The 22570-nt window shown below is 42.9% G+C and overlaps 7 protein-coding genes across 7 annotated transcripts; 5 read left to right on the plus strand and 2 right to left on the minus strand.

Annotated features, from left to right (window-relative positions):
* Nucleotides 1-109: 109 nt before the first annotated feature.
* Nucleotides 110-1851, minus strand: JR316_0001389 (uncharacterized protein; the record flags this gene model as incomplete). The annotated part of the gene is made up of 7 exons (XM_047887195.1): nucleotides 110-231; nucleotides 279-654; nucleotides 703-871; nucleotides 924-1176; nucleotides 1231-1502; nucleotides 1552-1728; nucleotides 1778-1851. The coding sequence occupies 7 exons, from the start codon at nucleotides 1849-1851 to the stop codon at nucleotides 110-112; spliced, it is 1443 nt and encodes a 480-aa protein (XP_047754941.1).
* A 701-nt stretch (nucleotides 1852-2552) lies between these two features.
* On the plus strand, nucleotides 2553-5345 carry JR316_0001390 (Myosin heavy chain kinase C; the record flags this gene model as incomplete). The annotated part of the gene is made up of 10 exons (XM_047887196.1): nucleotides 2553-2784; nucleotides 2839-2895; nucleotides 2951-3028; nucleotides 3075-3385; nucleotides 3447-3800; nucleotides 3858-4097; nucleotides 4147-4267; nucleotides 4316-5047; nucleotides 5108-5150; nucleotides 5201-5345. 10 exons carry the CDS (start codon nucleotides 2553-2555, stop codon nucleotides 5343-5345), a joined length of 2313 nt encoding a protein of 770 aa, XP_047754942.1.
* A 1001-nt stretch (nucleotides 5346-6346) lies between these two features.
* On the plus strand, nucleotides 6347-8789 carry JR316_0001391 (uncharacterized protein; the record flags this gene model as incomplete). Its single annotated transcript, XM_047887197.1, has 10 exons — nucleotides 6347-6394; nucleotides 6568-6968; nucleotides 7035-7378; nucleotides 7441-7655; nucleotides 7712-7741; nucleotides 7796-7962; nucleotides 8208-8276; nucleotides 8337-8367; nucleotides 8424-8675; nucleotides 8754-8789. 10 exons carry the CDS (start codon nucleotides 6347-6349, stop codon nucleotides 8787-8789), a joined length of 1593 nt encoding a protein of 530 aa, XP_047754943.1.
* A 446-nt stretch (nucleotides 8790-9235) lies between these two features.
* JR316_0001392 (uncharacterized protein) lies at nucleotides 9236-9883 on the plus strand (the record flags this gene model as incomplete). Its single annotated transcript, XM_047887198.1, has 4 exons — nucleotides 9236-9550; nucleotides 9600-9627; nucleotides 9681-9709; nucleotides 9758-9883. The coding sequence occupies 4 exons, from the start codon at nucleotides 9236-9238 to the stop codon at nucleotides 9881-9883; spliced, it is 498 nt and encodes a 165-aa protein (XP_047754944.1).
* An 82-nt stretch (nucleotides 9884-9965) lies between these two features.
* On the minus strand, nucleotides 9966-11135 carry JR316_0001393 (GPALPP motifs-containing protein 1; the record flags this gene model as incomplete). Its single annotated transcript, XM_047887199.1, has 4 exons — nucleotides 9966-10172; nucleotides 10223-10473; nucleotides 10531-10606; nucleotides 10656-11135. The coding sequence occupies 4 exons, from the start codon at nucleotides 11133-11135 to the stop codon at nucleotides 9966-9968; spliced, it is 1014 nt and encodes a 337-aa protein (XP_047754945.1).
* Nucleotides 11136-13287: 2152 nt separating this feature from the next.
* Nucleotides 13288-14277, plus strand: JR316_0001394 (Agroclavine dehydrogenase; the record flags this gene model as incomplete). Its single annotated transcript, XM_047887200.1, has 3 exons — nucleotides 13288-13696; nucleotides 13766-13956; nucleotides 14014-14277. 3 exons carry the CDS (start codon nucleotides 13288-13290, stop codon nucleotides 14275-14277), a joined length of 864 nt encoding a protein of 287 aa, XP_047754946.1.
* A 3509-nt stretch (nucleotides 14278-17786) lies between these two features.
* Nucleotides 17787-22176, plus strand: JR316_0001395 (Sexual differentiation process protein isp4; the record flags this gene model as incomplete). The annotated part of the gene is made up of 33 exons (XM_047887201.1): nucleotides 17787-17877; nucleotides 17934-17947; nucleotides 18013-18369; nucleotides 18419-18424; nucleotides 18479-18563; nucleotides 18614-18838; nucleotides 18895-18915; nucleotides 18970-19023; nucleotides 19076-19094; nucleotides 19153-19168; nucleotides 19228-19265; nucleotides 19321-19349; nucleotides 19399-19466; nucleotides 19513-19544; nucleotides 19600-19719; nucleotides 19912-20036; nucleotides 20090-20165; nucleotides 20219-20259; nucleotides 20320-20383; nucleotides 20437-20460; nucleotides 20511-20568; nucleotides 20620-20677; nucleotides 20741-20837; nucleotides 20893-20922; nucleotides 20975-21020; nucleotides 21076-21221; nucleotides 21346-21411; nucleotides 21466-21501; nucleotides 21551-21582; nucleotides 21634-21719; nucleotides 21776-21807; nucleotides 21871-21932; nucleotides 22118-22176. 33 exons carry the CDS (start codon nucleotides 17787-17789, stop codon nucleotides 22174-22176), a joined length of 2313 nt encoding a protein of 770 aa, XP_047754947.1.
* Nucleotides 22177-22570: the final 394 nt, after the last annotated feature.

Consider the following 22570-nt stretch of genomic DNA (forward strand, 5'->3'; position numbering starts at 1 on the left):
AGACTTTATAGTACTGTATTGTGCTGATATAAACATAATAGACCGTATAGTGTAGTTTGTACCAAGTAATTATGACTTGAATTGAGAGTATCATATATAGTAACTTTTTTTATATCAGTACATCCTCGCCCTCGTCTTCCTCGTTTTCATCATCTGTAAACTGAACCTCATCAATTTCTAGCTCTCCATCATTCTCGTCCATTGCATCAAGTATCCTATAATGCTCGTTATCTAGCAAACAATCAGATATAAAGAAAAGATATTTTGGTAAAGCATACCTAGCCCATGACCATTATTAACCCCACCCATGTAATAGGTTCCATCACTTTTGGAATTGTCTATCCCACCAAACAGATCTCTTCCTTGAGGCTTGAAAGAATTCTCATTGTCTTCATTGTCTTGTAGCTCCATTGCCTCGATATAAACTTGACATTCTTCAATAAAGTCCACAGCATTGTCAAGATTTTCAAAGCGGTAGAGAAGTTCAGAATACACCTCCCATATATTCTCCGAAGTAAGTACTGGACTTTCCATACTTTGGTAAAGTATATCAGCATAGTGCTTGAACTCTGGTGGGACTAGTTGAAAGACTGGGTCCTCTGGAGGTGCAAATATTTGTCTGACTTCATCAATAGCTTCCTGGCTAACCTGAATCTACAGCATTTGTTAATACTGGTTATAGAAAAATTTACAAACAAATACCTTGAAGTCCAAACATCCATATCTTTCAGGAAACAGATGTATATGTTGAGGAATGCCATGTGGAAGTATTTTATTTCGGTCAGATCGTTTTTGGGTATTGTTGACCATATCTGTCCATGCATCAAGCTCAACTTGAAGAAAAGGAATAAACAGATATCTAAACACAAGGCTTTTGAGAAGGTATAAGTAAGATATGGAAATTAAGATTTTAACCAGCTTACAGATCAAGAGGACGTCCTATGTCATATAAACCATTGTTAACTCCATAATCCAATAAATCTTCAAATCCTGGAGTAAAGCGACTGCGAAGTTGAGACCAGGATATTTCAGGTTTTATGTTCTTTTTCTTGCGCATCCAGCGATGTTGAATTGTACCAATTAGCCTAGGGTCGTGCATATGTCGCAGAGTGGTTTGGGCATTTGCAATCCCATAGTTTTCAGATCCAGGATCGCTTTGAGTAATAAGGGGAATGCCTGCAAAATATAACAATTAGAATTAATTATCAAACAGTTTGGAACAAAGCTTACACTTGTTCTTCTCAACAACATTCAAATAATAAGAAGCAATTAACTTTGGATTGCTATTTGTCCACCAAATCTTGTACCAATGAATATATCCGTCAAATGGATCACCTCCATTGTGCAAGGCAAGCCCAAACCGTTTCCACTTATCATGCTGATCAACAGCAATTATATCATTGACTCCAGCTGCCCAAAATCGCCTACGACGCAGACGACGTGCTTTGCGTTCTCGAATAAGCTCTGGCTCATATACTCGGAAGTAGACAACAATTAAATCGCTATTTTGATTGTCATTAAAAGCAATATATAGGTATAATGAGCATTTACCGTGGTACAAGCATTCCATAATGATGAAATAAAAGGGACCCCATATCACGAGCACCAGCCTTTGGAAAGCGTTTTCTAAGTGCAACCATGCTTTCTTTGATGCTTTCCACCGTATGACCTTGTTGTCTTGCAGAGAGCAAACCTAATCTTCGACGTATGGCCTTGTATGAAGTTAGACTAAAATAGTTAGCATATATATTATGTGTAGTTTAAGGTGAATACATACCCAATGCCATAGATAGCTCTGTCAATGTGCTCTTCTTGAAGTAATTTTACTACTTCAGTGTCGGGCTTGCGCATTTTCCAATACAGAAAAATGTGAGGTGCAATGTCCTCAATAGGCGCTAGTTACAGGCATGTCAATATTGTTCACCCTTATAACTTAAACATTTACTCACGAAGTGGCTTAAACTGGTTTTTTTGCGGCATGTTGCACAATTTTCTGTCTTAAAAGCATTGTCTTTTATAGGATTTCAATGAATAACTAAAGACTCTACTCAAATATTACAGATTGTATTGAAAGAATCAAACAATGTACGACCACCTACTATTGTCCATTTAATTTCAAATGAAGTATTTCAAATTCCATAAAAATCACAACATTATTGCGAGAGGATGATGCTTATATTTGCTATTATAGCCAATAAAGCTCTAATTCAGATTCTAGCGCTCGTCATCTCATAGAATATGGTAAATTTACCAAGACTTAATTTGTTCTCGACCTATAAACCATGTCTAGAATCAATAACTAGACCTTTAATATTTCATATGTTTGAAATAAATAGTAGGAATAAGGGAAATTGTTGCGTCAGATTGCAGAATAATGGCATGCAAATGATAGATTGCAGAACAATAGCATGTAAATGATAGAGAATTACGTGAAAATAGTTAATATTGTCAAGATATTTTCCTAGAATGGTGTAATCTGAAGTTAGTTTAAATATATCTAGTGCATTCATTGCGAAGTTTGTCCATTTTCATTCCCCATATCAACCAATTCTATGTCTTCTGGTAATCTTCACATTAGCACCCAGTTTACTGAGGATGTTATTGCAAGAACACCATCTAAATGCGAGCGTCCTAGCTGTCAGGCCATTATTCAAGTTGGAGACCAGCGCATCTATTTGGCCTCTCAGAATCCAAATGTTTCTGGCAAATATGTGTGTAAAGCTTGCTTTGACCACTATGCTAGAAAAAGTGTCACTTTGGCCCGTGTAGTGCATGAGGATTCCGGTAAGTCTGACTTTAACTTTGATGCTATGTTTTGGGCGCTTATTTATATACTAGCATCATCAACCTCAATTCAAACGAAACAGAGAGAGGAAAGCAATGCTGTTGCATCTGGTATATGTCCTTTTATATAATTCTAAGATTATCACTTATTATATCCACTTATTAGCCAAACTCACTCCCGTTTCTGCAAGACTTATTAACATATCAGATGTTCAACAAATGATTAATGAAGGGCAGCGTAAAGGTATGCTTTGATATTCTCATATTATTATTTATACTAATAAATTTAGGAGCAAATACACCTCAAGGCCGTGTTACTTCTATGCCGCCTTCTTCTTCTTCCGTTGTTGGAGGGCCAAATATCCACAATCCATCTTATTTCCAAAACTTTTTTAGTCACCATTCTACACCATCTATTTCGGCTTCAGGATACTCTGCTTCTCATGCATTATATGCTCAAGAGCACAAGCGTTGGTCAACTGCAGCTTATAAAGGATCTCTTGCTCCTGGACAAATTCCTGTAAATGCACAAACAAAGGCAATGGTTCCCATTGTTGCTGGTGTTGGGTATGAGCTTCTTTTAGGGAAGACTGAACAAACGGTCAGATTTATCACTTTATTAAATGTTCATTTAGTAATTTTACTTTCTAATATTACATTAGGGAATTAAGGAAGGTATCTCTGTGGACTATGGTCTAACTCCGCAAGAACTTGCACAAGCAATTCGGTCCTGTGTAATCAAACCTCTGACCAAGCTTTTTCCTGGGTTTCCGTGGGACTTTTCCAAGTCCCGTGTCCGAGAAACAGCAATTTGGCAAGATATTCTGGCAAATAGGGATCTAACTGAGCCTTATTTCCAGGGTCGATTTCTCAAAGCAAAATCGGGAAAATCTGCTGCTGGTACCTACACATTTTCTCCCCCAAACAAACCGGTTTCCTTCATAGTCATTATTGACCGAAATCAATGGATTGAGGCAGAAAGAATGACACAAGATTCTGATGCTGCATATGTCCCTGTATGTTTACAATTCTTTTAAATTGCTATTAAACCCACTGATTAAGAGTTTTTGCAGGAACCTAAAAGGCTTATTGAATCCGTTGCTTCTGACTCTTCTGAGAAGCATACACATCAACATGATCATGCGTTTCCACTTACCCGGAAACGTAAAGAACTTGCTAGTCCCTATTCAACTACAGACAATTCTGATATTCGAAAGCGCAGAGAACCTGCTAATTCCCATCAGACTATAGATACCTCTGATGCATTTTCTACTCTATCATATGTTGAAGACGAGTATTCTTTTGATAAAAAGGTTAGCAATATTTTTGGGCAGTAATATTCACTAACTTATATATATATAGAATCAGAACAACACAAACAACACCGGAGAATCCGTTCAGTTCAAGTCATTGGATGCAAATGAAGTTACACGTGGTTTGCTACTTGGTGGCCAACAAAGTGTGTTAGAGTTAAAGCAACGATGTATGTCCAATCTTATTAAAGATGACAGCTTTCTAATGTTTTTTCTAGTTGATGCGATCCGTATTGAATCCATACTATGCTATCCAATTGTCTTTACACCTTTTCACGATCTTGGAAGCAACAATCAGTCCTCGATTATAAGCAGCAAAGGGTATTTTGCTCAATTATCCTTCAACGACCACACAGACTTTATTTCAAAAGGTGGATTCAAAACAGCACATAGTGCCTTGTTGGAATGGACATCTGCAAGTCCTTCTGGCCTCCTTGGATCATGGTTGACGTCTCCAATCTCTATTGCTATGAAGCGGCTATATACCCAGAGAAAGGATCCTAAAACTGGCGCTATGGTTCTCAAACGGTTCGCATATGCCGATGAAAGCATCAAGACTTTGATGGAGGCCACTTCTCTCGCCTATGCAGACTCTATTTTACAATTTGCATACGGTTTTATTAACAACTTTCTCAATAAGCAGGGCAGCAATCTCGATTCGGATGATCTTCCCTTTTCAATTCCAAAGCTTCGATTTGTTAAGGCATGCATTGCTTATTCATTTGGAAAAGGCAAACAGCAAGCAGCCTCAACATCCTACTCCGCAGCCTATCTTCTCGAAGAACTCATCCCAACAGAACTGCCTTTTATCAAGTACATCCATAATGCAGACGCCGTTCCACTTCTTGAAGAAAGCGAGCCAGGATATGACACATCAAAGTTCCTTTGCTTTGTTCAGCATGTGCAGTTTGTCGAGTCTCATGGTCAAGTTTTTCTCTCAGACTTTCAAGGTGCCGTGATTATTTCAATATTTGTTTATGTGGAATAACTGACTTATGTGCACATATAAGGCGCTGGAGACTTGTTGACGGACCCACAGGTTATGACCCATCCGTAAGCAACTTGTAAATACTGGCTTGAGTTTATGCTAATACATTCTGTAGCAAACTTAAAGACGGCAATGGCAATCCATTGCAAAATCTCTTTGGTGAAGGCAATGTTGAAGAAGCATTCATGAAATTTCCATCTCAGCACAAATGCAACGAGTACTGCACTTGGTTTGATCTGGAGCCCATCAATACAGAATAGATATACAGAATGACTATTAGTCTGATTAGTATGCCTTAATCTTAAACAATCGCCGTTCTTGTTTCTCAGAAACTGTCTGCCCATATCCACTTGAGTAAAGTTGTGCTGACTTTCGTAAATTATAATATGAGGTAGACATAAAAAAGAAGATCAATTACTCTGGTGGCGCTAGCGTATTTCCGTGCCCGAAAATTTCTAGGCCACCAGCAATGAAATTTCTTTTACATCTATCTCAGACCAAAAGCAGCCGTCAACAAAAGACACTTGCAAAAAGAGTAACAGCTGCCCCAGCTGCCTTATTCTCAAAAATACTGCCTTTCACGGATGGATTGGCATAACCTCAATGCATACACAAATGTCTTCAGCGCAGACTATAGTGGCATGCCACAAGCATACACAAAAGCATCTCTGCCTGGATGTGCACGCTCCATCCAACACCGCCACTACGGACTGTGGTGTGTTCACTACGGAGCGTGTATGCGCATGCAGAGTTGCCGGTACAAATGTAGGCAGATATATGGGAACTGAAGGCGTGCCACGCTATACACCGTCACACAGTGCAGCTACAAAGCAAGCGCGGGAACACGGGCAGAACCACAAGGTGAATGCACGGCCCTACTGGCCAACTGTGTATGTGAAAAACTCCTATGCGGCATGCAGGCGCATGGCATTATTGTCAGTGTTGCCCATGTGTTGGAATCAAATCAGAACGCACCGTAGTGACCCAACACCCAGAGAGAGTTTCTCCCTTCTCATTTTCCTCATTCCAATAGTCATGGCATGTGCGCAAAAATACGCAATCCAGCGCTGCACGATGCAATTCTTCTGGCACAGCAGGTTTGATTGACTGTCGCTCACACGATAACCCTGGCCCAGGGATGATCCTTGGTGTTATCAAGTGAGCGACAGGATTGCAAACACGATGGCCGGGAAAGCCTCGAGTGAAAGGCGCAAGAAGTGGTCGGGTTGAGGCGCCCAAACAGGAGTGCTACAGCTTGGCAATGGCTGAGACGACGGTGCCCAGACAAGTTGAAATGCCACGCAAGCGGGTTTCCGGGGTCAGGTTGTGCCTCTGGATCAAACAAATACCCGGCAAGCTCACCCGGTCAATGTTTGGCAACGGCTTTTGAGGCTTGACAGTCTCGCTTTCCATACTCACGCCGTGTCAAGTGGTCTACACTCGTTTCAATCTTTCGTAAACGATTCCAATATCGCATTGCAGAAAGAGAAAAGTGCGAATGTCCCGCAGGGTGGTCGATACCACGCGCTTTCTCGGCGAATCAGAGATCGCGAGCTGAAACATGGACATGATCTTGACTCCCTTGTACCCATCCTGGCATCATCCTCGTTGAACTTGCGCCAAGCATCAGAGTCGGCTATTGTTTGTCTTGTTGATTGGTTCCAAGAATGTAATAGCCACAGGTGGATGGCGTTCATCTCGAAGTCGTCGCCAGAGTCGATCGCGAAGCGCCACGAGAAACTGGTGAAAGAGCTCGAAAATCTGCAGAATGCGCTGACGGAGTTCAGAACGGTTGAAAGAGTACAGCTAATCAAGCCATATGAACGATTTTTCGACCCAAAAACGAGGTTGCTTCTGACCAACTGCGATATGTTCACGTCGCGGTAAGTATATATATTTCTGCTCAGGTCTTCTGAATTGAATCCCTTTTTTCTTTTCCCCTTATACAGCTCGCTTTACATTTGTTTTGTTTTTATCGACACCATTGATGCCTTTTCAGAGGCAATCGTCAAAATGCTGAAAATCGTGACTGAAATTGATGCGCAAAGACCAAAGCCGAAAGTGTGGTTCCCTGGACGAATTGTTAAAGCCTCGCAGAATATCACCAACAGTGACTTCAAAGATGTAGATGGCCCTATAGCTCTAGGGACATCACAGAATCCGGTCGTCTTTTCTAGTAATGAGAGTTCACAAACCAGCTTGACCGAATCAGAGTCGGACGATGAAGACGAGGAATCAGAAGAAAAGAAAAGGAAAGAATTGGATGATCAGGCTTGCCCAGCGGAACCACCAAGTAAACATCTTATTTACCTTGAAAGCAATTGCGTACTTGCTTACACGCATTAACTGTCACAGAAAAGCAAGACCCTGATGCTTTCCCTCCTACAACGGCATTCGGACGCATGGTTGTGAAAGTTGCTCCTTTCTTCAGGTTCTTCAAATCCCCTCAAGGTATATTTGCACTGCGAATGGGCATTGTTTCAGTAGCATTATGGATACCCTCTGTGTGCCACTCATCGGCGTGGTTTTATTACGACAATAAAGGGTTGTGGGCGCTTATCATGGGACAAGTAAGCGCACACCAGCGATTTTTGTCTGAGGGCAGTTATATACTAATTCTATACAGATGGGATTAGCAGTATACGCTGGAGATCAGGTAAGCTTGTTTGACATATAAATGGCTGGAACCTGGTTGAACTCGGCACTTTAGATCGCTGGATTCATCGTCAGAATAACAGGAACACTGCTCGGATTAGTTGGCCAGTTCTTTGCTGTCAAGTCGGATATAACGTCCACTAATACTGATGCCACTCTACAGTTGGATTGGTTGTCTGGTACATTGGGGCAGGCCATGGGCACGGAAACCCTTACGGACTCGTGATTGCAACGGTCTGTTCAGAGTGTCATCCATATCAAAGAATTTCCTATACTTATTGATTTTTTTTTGGCGTGTGTAGACTTTAATCGTTTCTCCATTTTTGTTAGCGCGTGTCGCTGCATCTCCAGCGCAAGTTGGGATGTTCACAATGCTTTGCGTCACGACGGTATTCGGTACCCGTTTTCAATCGTTCAACCATCTGTCAGTGAACTGATACATGGCTTCTATTAGTGGTAGGCTATAGCTGGGTCAATGCAAATATCGACGTTATCTCCAATCCCGGCGTTGGTGTCACCTTGGGGTGGAAGAGAGCGTGAGCATACTCCACTTGATCATATGCAACCTCTTGACATAGATGAACTCTTTAAAATAGTTTGCTCGTCATCATTGGGTTCACAGCGGGCGTACGTATCTTCGGAATAGTCCAATTGACACCTCATCTGATATGGTCCCAACATAGTTCATTGTAATGCTGTTCCCCAACCCAATATCATCCCGTGTCCTGGTCCGCAAAACACTAGCCGCAGTAATAAGCGAGTCAGGAAATATCTTTGCAGGGGAGGTTGAAGCGTTCCTCAGCGAAGAACAAAAGGGCAGAAGCGGCATTTATGAAAAAATCGAACTCGTGGGTAGAGCAGAGCCTGATGATAAAAAAGTATCGCCGAAAGAGAGAAGAATCAGAAGGATTGCGAGAAGGGTTATCGCTGTCTCAGTAAGTTTCCTGTATCCATTGTTCAAGTGTTTCCTATTGGACAAATATTCAAGATCTTTAATGAAACCTACAGCATAGGCTGCGGATGATCGCCCCGTCGCTTTCGACGGCTAAATTTGAACCTCAGATTTCGTGAGTTGTCGTTGATGGTTTTGCATCAGTACCCGGTTTGAGACGACGATATCCGACAGAGGAAGGTGGCCACAAGAGCAGTATGAAGAACTTCACAGGATCCAGTACGTGATCTCCGAAGATATATTGGGTTGAGATTCCAACTCTTTCGGCCCACAGAGTACGGATACTAGGATCACTCGCTCTTCTCACCACGTCATTTTCCAAACTGGACACCAAATGGTGCAGCGCATTGGTCCATCGGGTAAAGTTTTGTATGTCTTGATACCCATGGATCAAAAACTGACCACCCGTAACCAGTCGCCCTTTATGAATCCAAATTTTGCAAGTTTCATCCCCCCGCCGCGCTCTTCGAAGTCTTACTGATCAATCTATAAAAACAGTTGTCCGATGTCTTCTCGACGATTGCGATCGTGTCGACCTCCCTAATGGAGGGCCGGCCACTTCCTGCATTTCTCCCGAGGTTGAGGGACCGCCTTTTGTACCATGATTATCACGCGGCCAAAGCGACGAAATCTACTCTTCGACAAGGCAATCTTTTCCCTGGGCACATTCGTGACGGGGGAGACGAGGTAAAAGAGGAAAAGAGTATTCACACAGATTCAACCTCCGAGCTGTTAAACAAGGGGGACAAGTCGGGTTTCGAGAGTGAAGAAGACTTAGGGGCTGCTGCTGGACCCATGCATGTCGATGGTCATAGTGTAGGTATTGAGCTCGACGAGCTGAATTTGGACATGTTACTGGTATGCTTTCTTCGTTGAAATATTGCTGTCCCCATTGACTTTGTCGCAGAATGAACAACTGCCGGCGCATTCAACTGGTAATGCGTCTTTTTTTAGGCAGAGCTATTAGCTGACTTTTGCACTGTCGTAGCCGTGATTGCCCTCTCAAGCCTCCTTTTCGTGAGTCTGCTTTGCGTTGCTAAAATAGTCCAATCTTACGTTTTACAGCGCGTCGACGAGATGATTGATATCACGCGTACTCTTTGCGGCCAGGCCACCTTCCGTGGCTATGAAGGGCTTCAACAAGACTATCTTGATAGAGAGGAAAAAGCGATAGGTGGGGTGAGACCTTGATACCGGATTGTGCTTTTCTATATCCCATGCAAAATGTACATTCAATAAAACAAGCATTGCTATTATTCAACTGGACGGACCATTACAGAAAGCCTCCGCTCTTGCCACTCCCGAATCGATCTCCGAGGCCTTTCGCTTCCTTGAGCATCTTGTTACGTTTTTCATCGTCCATTAGACGGCCACCCAGACCCATATCTCGAGAATGGTCCCAGATGCCAGGCACCTCGTCTGTGGACTTTTTCGCGACGGATGCATGTTGGTCAATAAGAGCGGCTCCGCGCTGTTTTTTCTTTGAAAAAGGGTGAATATGTTGTATAACCCAGGTAGTAGAACGCGTACCGTGTGTTCTTCCACTCCTCTTCTGATAGCCTCCTCCTCTGCCTTTCGCTGCCGTTTCCTTGCTTTAATCTCCTCGGCCTCATCAACCGGAGCGTCGGTAACTCTTCTCTTCTTGCCTGAAACCTCGTCTGCTAGTCTCTGTTGACGTTCGGCTGGTGTCTCTGTCCAGAGCGAGTTGTCGTGGCTGCTGCTAGTCTCTGCACCCGTTCCTCGCGAAAATTGGCGTGCCTTCAATTTAGTGGTGTCAAGGTCTAGAATGAACATGGTGAGCCCGGGTCTCGAACGATTCCCAAATTCACAAAGCTTACTGCCTAAGAGGCCTTGGGATGTGGGTGGTACCAGCATCCATTCGTCGCGTTTCACTGCTTTCGGTTTTGCCGCTTCCTGAAAGCAAGTCAATAGTATGCATTGTCCAGAAACAGGGCTAACACACCTCTGCCGCCTTCCGCCGCTTCTCCTCCCTTTCTAAAAATTCCTGCACCGCGTCGCTCTGTCGATGCTGCATGCCCGCAGGTAAGGGTTTCGGCCCTATATCGTCATCATCGCTGTCTTCGTTGTCATATGCACTATTTGGATCGTACGTTGGCGCGTAGGTGGGGAGAGAGGGTCCAATTGTGCGTGCTGAGGACGGTGGAGGTATAGAGGGACCTGCTACCGGCTTTGAGGTGACTGTAGGCATCGTTGGGCCTATACTGGGAGAAGAAGTGGGCTGTGGGCCAAAATCATCGTCGTCATCGTCAATTACTTGTATTTTTGAGCTTGAATTCAAGAGATGTGCGGGGATCTGGGGGCCTATGCTTGAGGAACTAGCGTTGGGCAGCTGGGGCCCATCGTCGTCTTCGTTTTCGTCTTTGTCGTCGCGTTTAGATTGCTTGAGAAGATGAGGGGGAATTTCAGGCCCTATTGACGCCATTTACGTTCAATATAGCGTTGACTGGTAAAACAGTATATGTAACACCGTCCTAGTTGCAGTTTAGAAGGTTAGGTTCGTGACCAGTCATATGTGACAAATTACCTTTTTGAAGTCCGAAATACTTTCGATGTCCGCGTGTTCCACTAATATTTACACAGAAAAACTGAGCCACAACAGCAACACAACAGTGTAGTGATGTGTAGATTAGAGTCTCCACAGAGATATCATCAGTTCGTTACAACAAGCACGGTAGTCCTGAAGCCAACTAGAACACATGATATGAACATATATTAAGCTGGGTAAAATCGTCATGTTAATTTAATCGTGTACAGATCTGGAGCACCATTGAGTGAGTTGTAACTGATTTACGGTCGATTTACTAGTACTACTACTTTAAAAAATTCAAGCTCTGGAACTGTGTCATTGAATCGCAATTCGCCAATTCACAAAAACATAATCACCCTAATTGTGATAGTATCGGTGTAATAACTTCTCTAAGCAATGCCGCCTCGGTGCCATCTTTGGCCCAAATACATATCCAATTCATCATTCCAGCATCGTGTATGCAGTAAAGAGGGTAGAAAGCATCTACAAGAGCCTAAGAGTCAAACGTCTATTCATTCGACTTCAAGGTTAACAAAACGTACCCGGTACTAGAATCTCTCCGGCGCGCATACCAAAAGAATTCAAGTCTCTTGTGTACCTGGCCATGGCAATCCTGCTCCTAACTTCCTCCTGATCTCATTCTTCTCTGTTCCACTAACGCGCTCGCGATATCTCTCACCATACAACACCCTACATTCATCTTTTGTTCTATATCTTAGGATATCGTAGTGACTTTCCGCAGTCATCATAGCGTCTCGTTCGGTATGGCCTCCTTTCACTATAACCAACGTTCCACCTCCTTCTTCAAACTTCTTGAAATTACCCCGGAGATGGGTCTCCTCGCTATTGTTGAGATACAAGCGTATACGACTCTTTGATACCTGCGATTTCTGCAGGTAATCAAATGCCAACGTATCGATGCCACGAGATGGCCCAATGATGAAATGATGGCCTTTACGAATAGCGTCCTTTATACGTGGAAGATAATGTTCGTTGAAATAGGCGCCATCAGTGTCAAGAGGTCCCGATATGAAAGCTATAGGGTTTTGAGAAAATAGCCTGGTAGTTGTCAACGGTCGGGCCATAACTATGGCAACTGGTGGGTGGTGGAGGAGTGAACTTCAGAGACGATCCCAGGTCGCTAATACTATATCACGATGATTCGATTGATGTCACATTCGGCACACACCCTTAGAATCATGGTTGGCACCATTTGAACGCTCTGAAAATAAAATGGTGTAAGATTGATAAAATTTTCAAATATTATTGTCAGAAAAATGAAGTAGAAAGTAGAATTGTGGTTGAGGACGTTCAGAACTGTACAGCACTGTTCAGGTCATTGTTCAGGAATTCGAAGGTCAACGTTTCAACCCGCGCGCCGGTTCCGATGGTTGCTTATTTTTGATCGGAGATCATTCGGAAAATGAATCACAATCCTCAATATAGTTTTTTTTGTAAAACTCTGTCATCACGAACAGCAAGAGAATCTTAGAACTATAGGACGCTAGCTGTTCGATTCTTTTGCTATTTTCATTTCATGAGTAGCAGGTAGCTTTCAAATTAAGTTATTCAATGCCGTTGACCTGATGACAAATGATTGGAATTTATTGCAGGATGTCAGATATTGGATCAGGTTGGGTTAAGTGCCCTGTTGAAGCTATCGAGTTTATAATTGCTGACATTCTTTGGACTTTCCAAAATTAAGGAACTAACTGTCCAGGACCAGTCTCTTTTTTGCCTTGAATTGGTATTTCCTTCTGCAAGACCGATACTTGGCTGATAATGATAATTATAAGGCACGAACACAATTCTTCGATTGTTGGATTGATACACTACAGATTACAACTTTCTCGGAAAGTGCGATCGTCGGACGGAGGTGCTCAGTAATATTATTGGTAAGACGCTGTACATACCATGGGTAACATGTCATCATCCTGCTTAACCGGTTCAATAATGATATATAAGAAGCCTGGAATCGAAGTGGTCCAGACATTTCGCATTATTGCGACTCTATCAAGTCTCAAGATTCCTCCTTCACAAGGGTATCATGACGGCACTTATCACAGGTGGAACAGGAAGATCTGGTCTTGCACTTGCAAAGCTACTTCAAGAGGCAAATTATCCTGTCGTCATTACTTCACGATCCGGAGAAGCGCCCAAACCTTTCAAAGCCATCAAATTCGACTGGTTCGATACGACGACACATGAGTCTGCCTTTAAAGATATCTCTATCGACCGGGTGTACATCGTCGGACCGCCTGGAAGTAATGACTCTGCAAACATCATATCTTTCATTGATTTGGCCGTTTCGAAAGGAGTGAAAAGATTTGTGTTGATGTCAGCTACTCAAATTGATCCATCGAGGATTCAATCGGCTTTCCCAGCTGGAGCAATACATCAGCATCTTATTGACAAAGGCGTAGATTATGTTGTTCTAAGACCTACGTGGTTCATTCGTAAGTCCGGGTCGCTTTGGCCATTAGTATGCAGTTTCGATTTCTGATAAAAAAACCAAAACCCTGCAGAGAACTTTGGCACTAATTTTCTGGTCAGCATCAAAGAGCACAGCCAAATATTTTCGGCTGCACAAGACGGACGTGTTCCTTGGATTTCAACTGAAGACATAGCACAAGCTGCATTTCAGGCTTTAACGGCAGAACCAAGTCCCAACAAGGATATCTTTGTCCTCGGTCCCGAGCTCTACTCATATGCCGAGGTGAGTCCTTTTGGAGGATCTGTGTCGACCTATTTTCACGTTTTTTGGGATTCCCAGGCTGCCGAGGTCGCTTCCTCCGTATTGGGGCGCAAGATCGAATATAAGAGGCTGACTATTCAAGAGCAGGCGGATTTCTACTCGACTTTGGGCGTGAGTCCCGACTTAGCTAAGGTCCTTGCGGAAATGGATCAAAAGATTGCAGCGGGAAACGAGGAGGCTTTGTTCAATAATCCCCAAATCGCTTCCGAAGGCCGTAAATTTATTGGAAAGCATACGCTTCGGCAGTACTTCGAAGACAACAAGGACTTGTGGACCAAGTAGCTGCTTTCTTACCAGTATAAATACACCTAGTTCTATTATGTAGCTTTAGATAATGACTCGTTGATTCATTTGACTCCTACGTATAGGTATCAACCATAAAGTAGGGGTACTTAACTTAATTTAATGCTAACAAAAACCAATCAAAATCTAGACATCGTATCAACAGTTAAGTAGAATAAAATGATCAAATTAGCATTTCCAGATCTTCGGGTTTTTGAATCCCAGCAGATTCGGTGTGACTCGGTATATATCATAGCTGTATTGAAGGTGTTCAGGGGTCAGACTATAAATAGCGCAAGGTTCTCTTCAGCCCAGAAGCACCAAGCTTTCTTTACATTTGGGTAGCTTTGCGCGCACGAGACATGAATTTAGACGCTCGAAGTCGATAATAGATGAGATTTATCAGTTAATAATTGCAGCAGTCTCATTCAATACAGACCGAGGATTAAGTGCTGAAGACGATCAACGTGCTTTAATTCAATCCATTGTCATTAGGTGCCTTACCTTGGTCGTAAGTCCACTGGGGATAACAGTCGTTGAGGCACTCAGCAACTCTACATGTAGATACAGAAATCCCTATCTTTTGACTCGTGGGTGGGATAGGATAACGATTTAGCCTTGAGGCCCGTGGCCCGTGGTATAAATTCGGGATGCGATCAACAATGAGCTCTACGATTTCTCACCAGGCTGAGAACTTCCTCGTGCTGCACATTGCTCTTCGATTCAGTTCCGTGCTTATGACAAGTGATGATCATGGTTCTGTTCATTTGAAATAAAGCCCCATTGGTACTTGTAAAGGTTGCCTTGTGGAGTACAAACTCAACGTCGGAGATCGAACTACCGCAATTTCACCGTGGGACATGTACACACGGAGGTGACTGGGCTCTCAGACTAGATGGCAGCTATTGGAATGATAAAAAGGGAACCAATTTAATTTTGTCTCTTTGTCAAAAATGTACAAAATTACTCGCGTCCTTATCCAGATCGTACAGTCGAGAATATTGAATTACAGGACCTGAATACCTTTCATATGTAGAGACGTAGGCTCATGTATCCTCCCGGCGAGATACAAATCAATATTTAGAGGCGGATGAACCTTAGATTTACCGACGAGGATGCGTTTGATCCCCACCAAGCCTATGGATCCTTAAGTTGGTCTCCAGCCTCGGACAACACAGAATGGGCTAGATAAGACTTTAATTAGAGTGTGTATTGTTGGGATTTGTATACCCTCACCCAAAAATACCAGTTTACAAACAAGCAACGGTAAAGTCGGACTTCGGTATTCTACATTTTTACTTGTGATTACTTTTTCATTAGAATGAATGAAAACTATCACATTTTGGGTAGTGCCTGGCAAAGTCTTTTTATTGTGTATGTCAGAAGTCCAAGATACTTCAAAATGTATTGATCGTTATATTATCATTTGATATGCTTGGAAAATTAGTGAAGCCATCTTTGGTAGAAAGATGTATCGTAGTCACAACAGATCAGATAGTTTGAATCCTTTGCATTTGATACTTAACCGTAGAATCTAGATAGCAGTTTCACAGAATGCACTGTAAGTAGTAGAAATGATACTAACAACATTCGCCTTAAGGGTAGAATTCATCAAAATTTTTGGGATATTCAACTGGTTCGCAAGGATCCCTTGAATGTGGAAGTAATTAGTATTATCGTTGAGTTTTAATATGACGCAACGTACAATATGGATATTTTTTATTCTAGGCTTACCACTCAATATTACTACGATATGATTCGAAGCTCAGAACAGTAGTTAATAGTATACTAGACTTGGGTTGCTAACCTACTGGCGGAGGAACTTACAGCCAGTCCTGTATCATCGGACAGGCGTAAGAAGACATATGCGCATTATATATCGAAAGACAGAGAAGATCTTCAATGCATTATATGTCAGGAAGGTAGAATCGAAGCGCGAGATTTAAGTTTATAAAGTTCGACCCAGTAGAACATTGCCGACCTGCCAGGGAACGACCAGTGTATTTTTAAAACGTGCGAACTAATTTCCAAGCATAGCCCTCACATGACGAACCCCAATCACCATTTCTTTCCTACCATCATCACGGTTTCTCGTGGAATTGTTGATTCTCAGTATTCCAGCTGCCGTATTCGATCTAGTTTTCAAGCGCTTTCAGTTTTTTAGACGACGAGAAAACCTGCTGGTATACATCAACCTCCGTTTGGGAACCGTGGTACATATCAGAGGGTCAGACACCTTTCGCCTTGGCGCAACCGACATATTCTAGGATATCTCCCAAGTATGGTCCATACACAATTAGAACATGCAATCTGCTCCTTCATTCCCATCACTTGACATCGGATTCCTTCTCCGACTCAACAGTACACTCCAGCTACCATAGGATTCAGACGACTCCGCCCTAGCGCCACAGTTACGGACAAGTCTGTGTTCGAGGTTGGGAAAATTTAAGTATGGTGCATGGTGAGTTTTCTTTTCTCGTCAGAATACATGCAACTTAACTGGTATACCACTATTCATCTATGCCGTATGGTAAGTTATTAATGTAACGGATCCATCTGGTCCCATACACCTTGACTGGCATCCCGAAGGAGTCTTGATATACACATGAAATTGACACGGCGTAAACCATATGGTAAACGCAATTACTGCGCAATGGCATAGTTCAATGACAAGTCAGGATGGTACGGCGGGCTCCACCGGTCTCGACGGCATGGTTTCTCTGTTCCTGTATTTTTGTAACTGAAGTGGATAAGGCGGTCAATTTCTATATGCGCAGAAACTGATATACGATATGCATCATGTTTGCTCTCAGAAAGACGTTGATGGTTTGCCATTGTGGTCACACCATTAAGGAACCTATCTCTAGGCAGGCTATCTCACGAATTGGATGATGCCACGGGTTGTGACACGGGAGCGGATTTTGACATCCTATTCCACTCGCCAATGGTGCGCTTAAAGTTTTTGTATACTTCGATATGCATTGACTCTACGAAGTAAGTCGATACAATGTCAAATATCTCAACAAGAAGCGATGCAAGGAAAAAGAAGATTCGAACTTCTCCGACATCCAGTCGGCGACGCGGAATGGATTGTAACCTTTGCCGAGTAAAGAGGCGTGAGTAAATGACTTAAAATATCTAAACTGTGAACAAGTACTGACTTGTCATGTGCGATGAGAAGAACATAACCCATATATCAAGACCATACTTAGATCGGGTGTCACTGGTGGCGGCGGAAGTTCTTTTACATGTGAGATCTACACCTTCGATACACCACCAATGACTGGCGCTGTCGCGCTGGGAAAATAACCGTGTGTCGATTTGGTCAACCTCGAGCGTATCTTCCGGTTTTCAATTTAGCACTTAGCATGTGCTGCTTGGACGTCTTATCGCAAAACCGCATTTAGAACTCCACATGCATAGGTCATTCATGTGAAGGATATAAGCCACCCTCCTTCCTGGCAGGTCTCCCTGATTCCCTTGTGCGGATTCACTCCCAGAACTTTGCGATGGCTGATCAAGCACCGCAATATTCCACTGCTGAGGAGAGAGCCTTCGACGTCGAAAAGGCAGAGAGCCCTGAGGAGAAGGTTCTTGATGGTAAAGTCCTTCCATTGTAACTACTACTCTTGACTGTTTTGCTCATTACTTTACAGACCTTGCGATAGCAGTATGTCTTTCTCGCCAGCATTCAGTGTCTTACATGAACACTTACGATTATATGCTCTATACTAGGAACTCGCTGGCGCCCAATTCGACGACCCGAACTTGGACAAGGAAAACATCGTTGCATTCGACGATGAGAGTCCTTATCCCGAAGTCAGGTCTGCCGTCGCCAACACGGATGATCCTACCATGCCCGTGACGACCTTGCGAACCTGGGTCATCGGTATCGCATGGGCGATCCTCATTCCTGGATTGAACCAATTCTTCTTTTTCCGATTCCCTTCGGTCAGCATTGGTGGCATAGTGGCCCAGCTTTTGTCGTTCCCCGTAGGTCGGGCCGCTGCTGCCTGGTTGCCTAACTGGCATATCTTCGGCATTGCCATTAATCCGGGTCCCTTCACCGTGAAAGAGCACGTTCTCATTACTGTAAGAAAGACATTCTGATGTATTATACCATTTCTCACGATATTTGTAGATCATGGTTTGTTTTTGTCTCCATGAATTCAGCACAATTTCATCTTATCGAATGAGATAGGCAACTGTCGGTGCTGGATCTGCTTATGCTACAGATATCATTGCCGTGCAAAGGGTGTACTACAATCAGATATACAACTTCAGCTGTGAGCCCTGAATATGGCCGTTGTATTTCATTAGCTAACCTAGTCTACAGACCAGTGGTTTGTTGTTATGTCAACCCAGCTTATTGGCTTTTCTATTGGTGGAGTTGCTCGGCGCTTCCTCGTCTCTCCACCTTCCATGATTTGGCCGGCAAACTTGGTTAACTGCGCCCTCTTCAATACCCTTCATTCTCAACAATATGCAGGTATTGGTACTCGCGGAGGTATCAGCCGTGAGAGGTTCTTCGTATATGGATTCCTTGCTTCATTCGTCTGGTGTGAGTAATCTTGCCCGTTTTCAATTGATAGACCAATCTGATCTCATGATCCATAGATTTCTTCCCCGGATATCTCTGTAAGTTGAACTAAAAACAGCGTAGTACTCATTGACTGACGTGGACCGATTCAGTCCAAGCCCTGTCGTACTTCTCTTGGGTGACGTGGATCGCCCCAGAAAACACCAGTTTGTAACCATTTATTGTTCTCAAAACATCTTCTAATATCTATCATTTTAGAGATCGCTGGGCTCTTCGGGTGGGTTTTCTTTTATAACTAATCATTATTCATCACTTACATCATGTCCCTCTGTTAGATATGTTCATGGAATGGTTAGCCTTTGGCATGGTTCTGGATATAGAGGAACAGGCGCTAACCGGGTATATTACAGGGAATGTCGGTTATCACTTTTGATTGGAGTCAAATCGCGTATGTCTTTTTGATGCTGATGCCTATCATTCATCCTCTTAAAGCAACACAATAGCTATATTGGGTCTCCTCTTGCTACACCATGTACGTTCGTAAAGTATTACTAACCTCCACAAGACTAAAGAGATTACAGGGTGGGCAGAAGCAAACATCTTCGCCGGATTTGTTTTCTTCTTCTGGTTCCTTACACCGGTTCTCCACGTACGCATCTTATTTCTAGCTGGAACTGGCACTGAAAATATATTAGTACACCAACACGTGGTTCGGTGAATTCATGCCGTAAGTCTTGAAAATCTACTCCAATGCGGTGCAATGAGCTGAACCTGTTCAATAGTATATCTTCACGAACATCTTACGACAATGAAATGAAATCTTACAATGTCACACGCATTCTCACTGCTGACTCAACCTTCGACATTGAAGCTTATCATCAGTACAGCCCTCTCTTCCTCTCGTAAGTTTTCAGACATGCCATATATAATCGTTACTCACAACATAAACACAGGACTACGTTTGCGATCTCCTATGGGTACTTTCATTAGCATCTAACGATTTTTTCACTTCGAACTCATATTTGTTCAGGCTATCATTTGCTTCTATTACAGGCGAGTATATCGACCGTTACTTGCTACTAAATAACTCATAGAATTATAACAGCTACGCTCATGCACGCCTTCCTCTACTTCCGCAAGCAAATTTGGGTCCAGGCACGTCGCTCGTTACACGAACAGCCCGATATTCATGCCCGACTCATGTCGAAATACGAACAAGGTATTTCAAAATTCGACCATCATGTGGAGTTTTTTCACTAATCCGTTTTTTAGTTCCTGAATGGTGGTATCTGACTATTTTCCTGAGCATGTTCACACTTGGTATCATCAGTATTGAGGTCTGGCCCACGTAAGCAAATATGGATTTTCCAATTCTCAGTTTAACTTATATTCTTTCTTCAGTGAGATGCCCGTCTGGGCCTTCGTTCTTGCCCTTCTCATCTGTGAGTCCAATTTGTATTACCCGTGGTCGTGAACGGCGTCAGTTTATATTTGTTGTCTAGCTTTCACCTATGTCATCCCGATTGGAATGATCCAGGCCATCACTAACCAACAAGTCGGCCTCAAGTATGTATTGACCGTTGCATTATTGGACCAACAGTACTAACCATCTTCCGCAGCGTCATTACCGAACTCATCATTGGGTACGCTTCTACGTATTAAATATTGCAGACGACCTAATCACATACTTTAGTTATGCACTTCCTGGACGCCCAATTGCTATGATGATGTTCAAGACCTGGGGTTACATTGTAAGGAATTTTCTGCCTTGTGTTTTCAATACACCTGACAATTGGAAATAGACCATGGCTCAGGCTTTGACATTCACCTCTGACTTTAAACTGGGCCACTACATGAAAGGTAAAGCCATCTTAATTCTTGTTTATAACTAGCAGAAGTTATTCATCCAAAACACTTGTACAGTGCCACCCAAACCCATGTTCTGGAGTCAGGTCGTTGCTACCGTAATCGCTGGAACTGTTCAGCTCGGCGTTCAAGCATGGATGTTCACCAACATTCCGTAAGATATTGCTCCTAATTGTTATTCAACACAGCAATTTATCATCTTCACATAGCAACATGTGCGACCCACATCAGAAAGATGGGTATGTCGTTTTGTTAATTTTGAAGCATGTCGGGACTGATCGATGCACGAAGATTCATTTGCCCGAGTACCGAAGTCTTTGGAACAGCCAGTATTATCGTAAGCATTTGAACTTCACGTAATTCGCAACACCATTGGCTGACGATCACATCAGTGGGGAGTCATCGGACCAGCGCTTCAATTCTCCAAGGGACAGACCTACTACCCGCTTGTCTTCTTCTTCTTGATTGGTGCCGTCGCACCAGTCATCCCATGGCTCATCAGCAAGCGCTATCCCAACAGTATCTTTAAGTACATTAAGTACGTCCATTTTCTTATATTTGTTACAAGAATAGACCATTTATTAACGTCTTTATCACAACAGCATGTAAGCGAATAATTACCAAAGTAACGTTTGATTCCATGCATCTAATGTTAATACTAGGCCCGTTATCTTCAACGGAACTGGCCTCATCCCCCCAGCTACTGCTATTAATTACGTTCCCTGGGCGTAAGTGCTTTCCTCTCACGTAAATTTGACAATGTCTTAAGTGCAACTCAACAGTGGCGTCGGATTCATCTTCCAATATGTTATCAGAAGGTGCGGTTTTTCTACTTCCAATCGAAAAGTTCCTAATTTCTCCATTAAGACGTCATTTCTCATGGTGGACAAAGTACAACTGTACGTTGGTTTACCTCCGATATGCATACCTTTCTTATAATATCGCTTTAGACGTACTTTCTGCTGCCTTGGACTCTGGAGTGGCCGTATCCATCCTTGTCATTTTCTTCTGTCTCCAATTCCCTCAGAATGGTTCGGTAAGTAGCATTTAGAGCGCTCAAGATCGTGCATAGTGAGACTCACGACACCGTAGATCGGATCAACCAACATCGCTACTTGGTGGGGGTATGTATAGATTATCCTCATTCAACACATCAAGTACTGAAGGCGTTGTTTTTTTTTGTATAGTAACACTGTACCATTCGTCGGCGCAGACAATGATGGAACTCCAGTGCGTTCACTCGCACCTGGTGAGAAATTTGGGTAAATATCAATTTCCCTAATAACGTGTTTGCCACGCTGACAATACCACACAGCCCTACTCACTGGTAAGGTCTACAAGGAGACCTATTCTCAAATTTGCGACGCCCTTTTATTACATCGATGCGACACCTTTGTATATTGTAAATTAGTTCAATTATGTGATTTATCCCAGGTGAACGATCAATTGCTCCGGAGATATCGTCTATTTTGCATACCATCGAGGTTACTTGAGCTTGGAGTAAAGCGGTTGGAGGCATACGTGATTTAGCTAACGATGCAACTCCGACGTCATCTTTCATATGTTTTCTAGTAAGGACGTAGTTCATGGGCTTTGTAATATCCTTCGGCCAAGAAATCGGCAACAACTCAAATCACCGAGAAATTTCCGGGCGTTCAAGCTGCGCAAAGCATGTTCCAAGCTGTACTTTATTTTTATTATTTATTAGAGGATTTGATGGATCGTCAAGGAAGATAGATTCAGAAAATGTCCTTCCTCAGCACTTTGATTGTGCACATGGGTGTTAACGGAACTCCCTATTTGGCCCAGCAAAATCAAAAAAATTGTGGATTAACTTGGGACGCGTTGTGTCACAGTACTCTCTCAAGGCGCTTGTAGTTTTCAAGA

Source organism: Psilocybe cubensis, chromosome 1 (genome assembly GCF_017499595.1).
Source record: "Psilocybe cubensis strain MGC-MH-2018 chromosome 1, whole genome shotgun sequence".
Taxonomy (NCBI): Eukaryota; Fungi; Basidiomycota; class Agaricomycetes; order Agaricales; family Agrocybaceae; genus Psilocybe; species Psilocybe cubensis.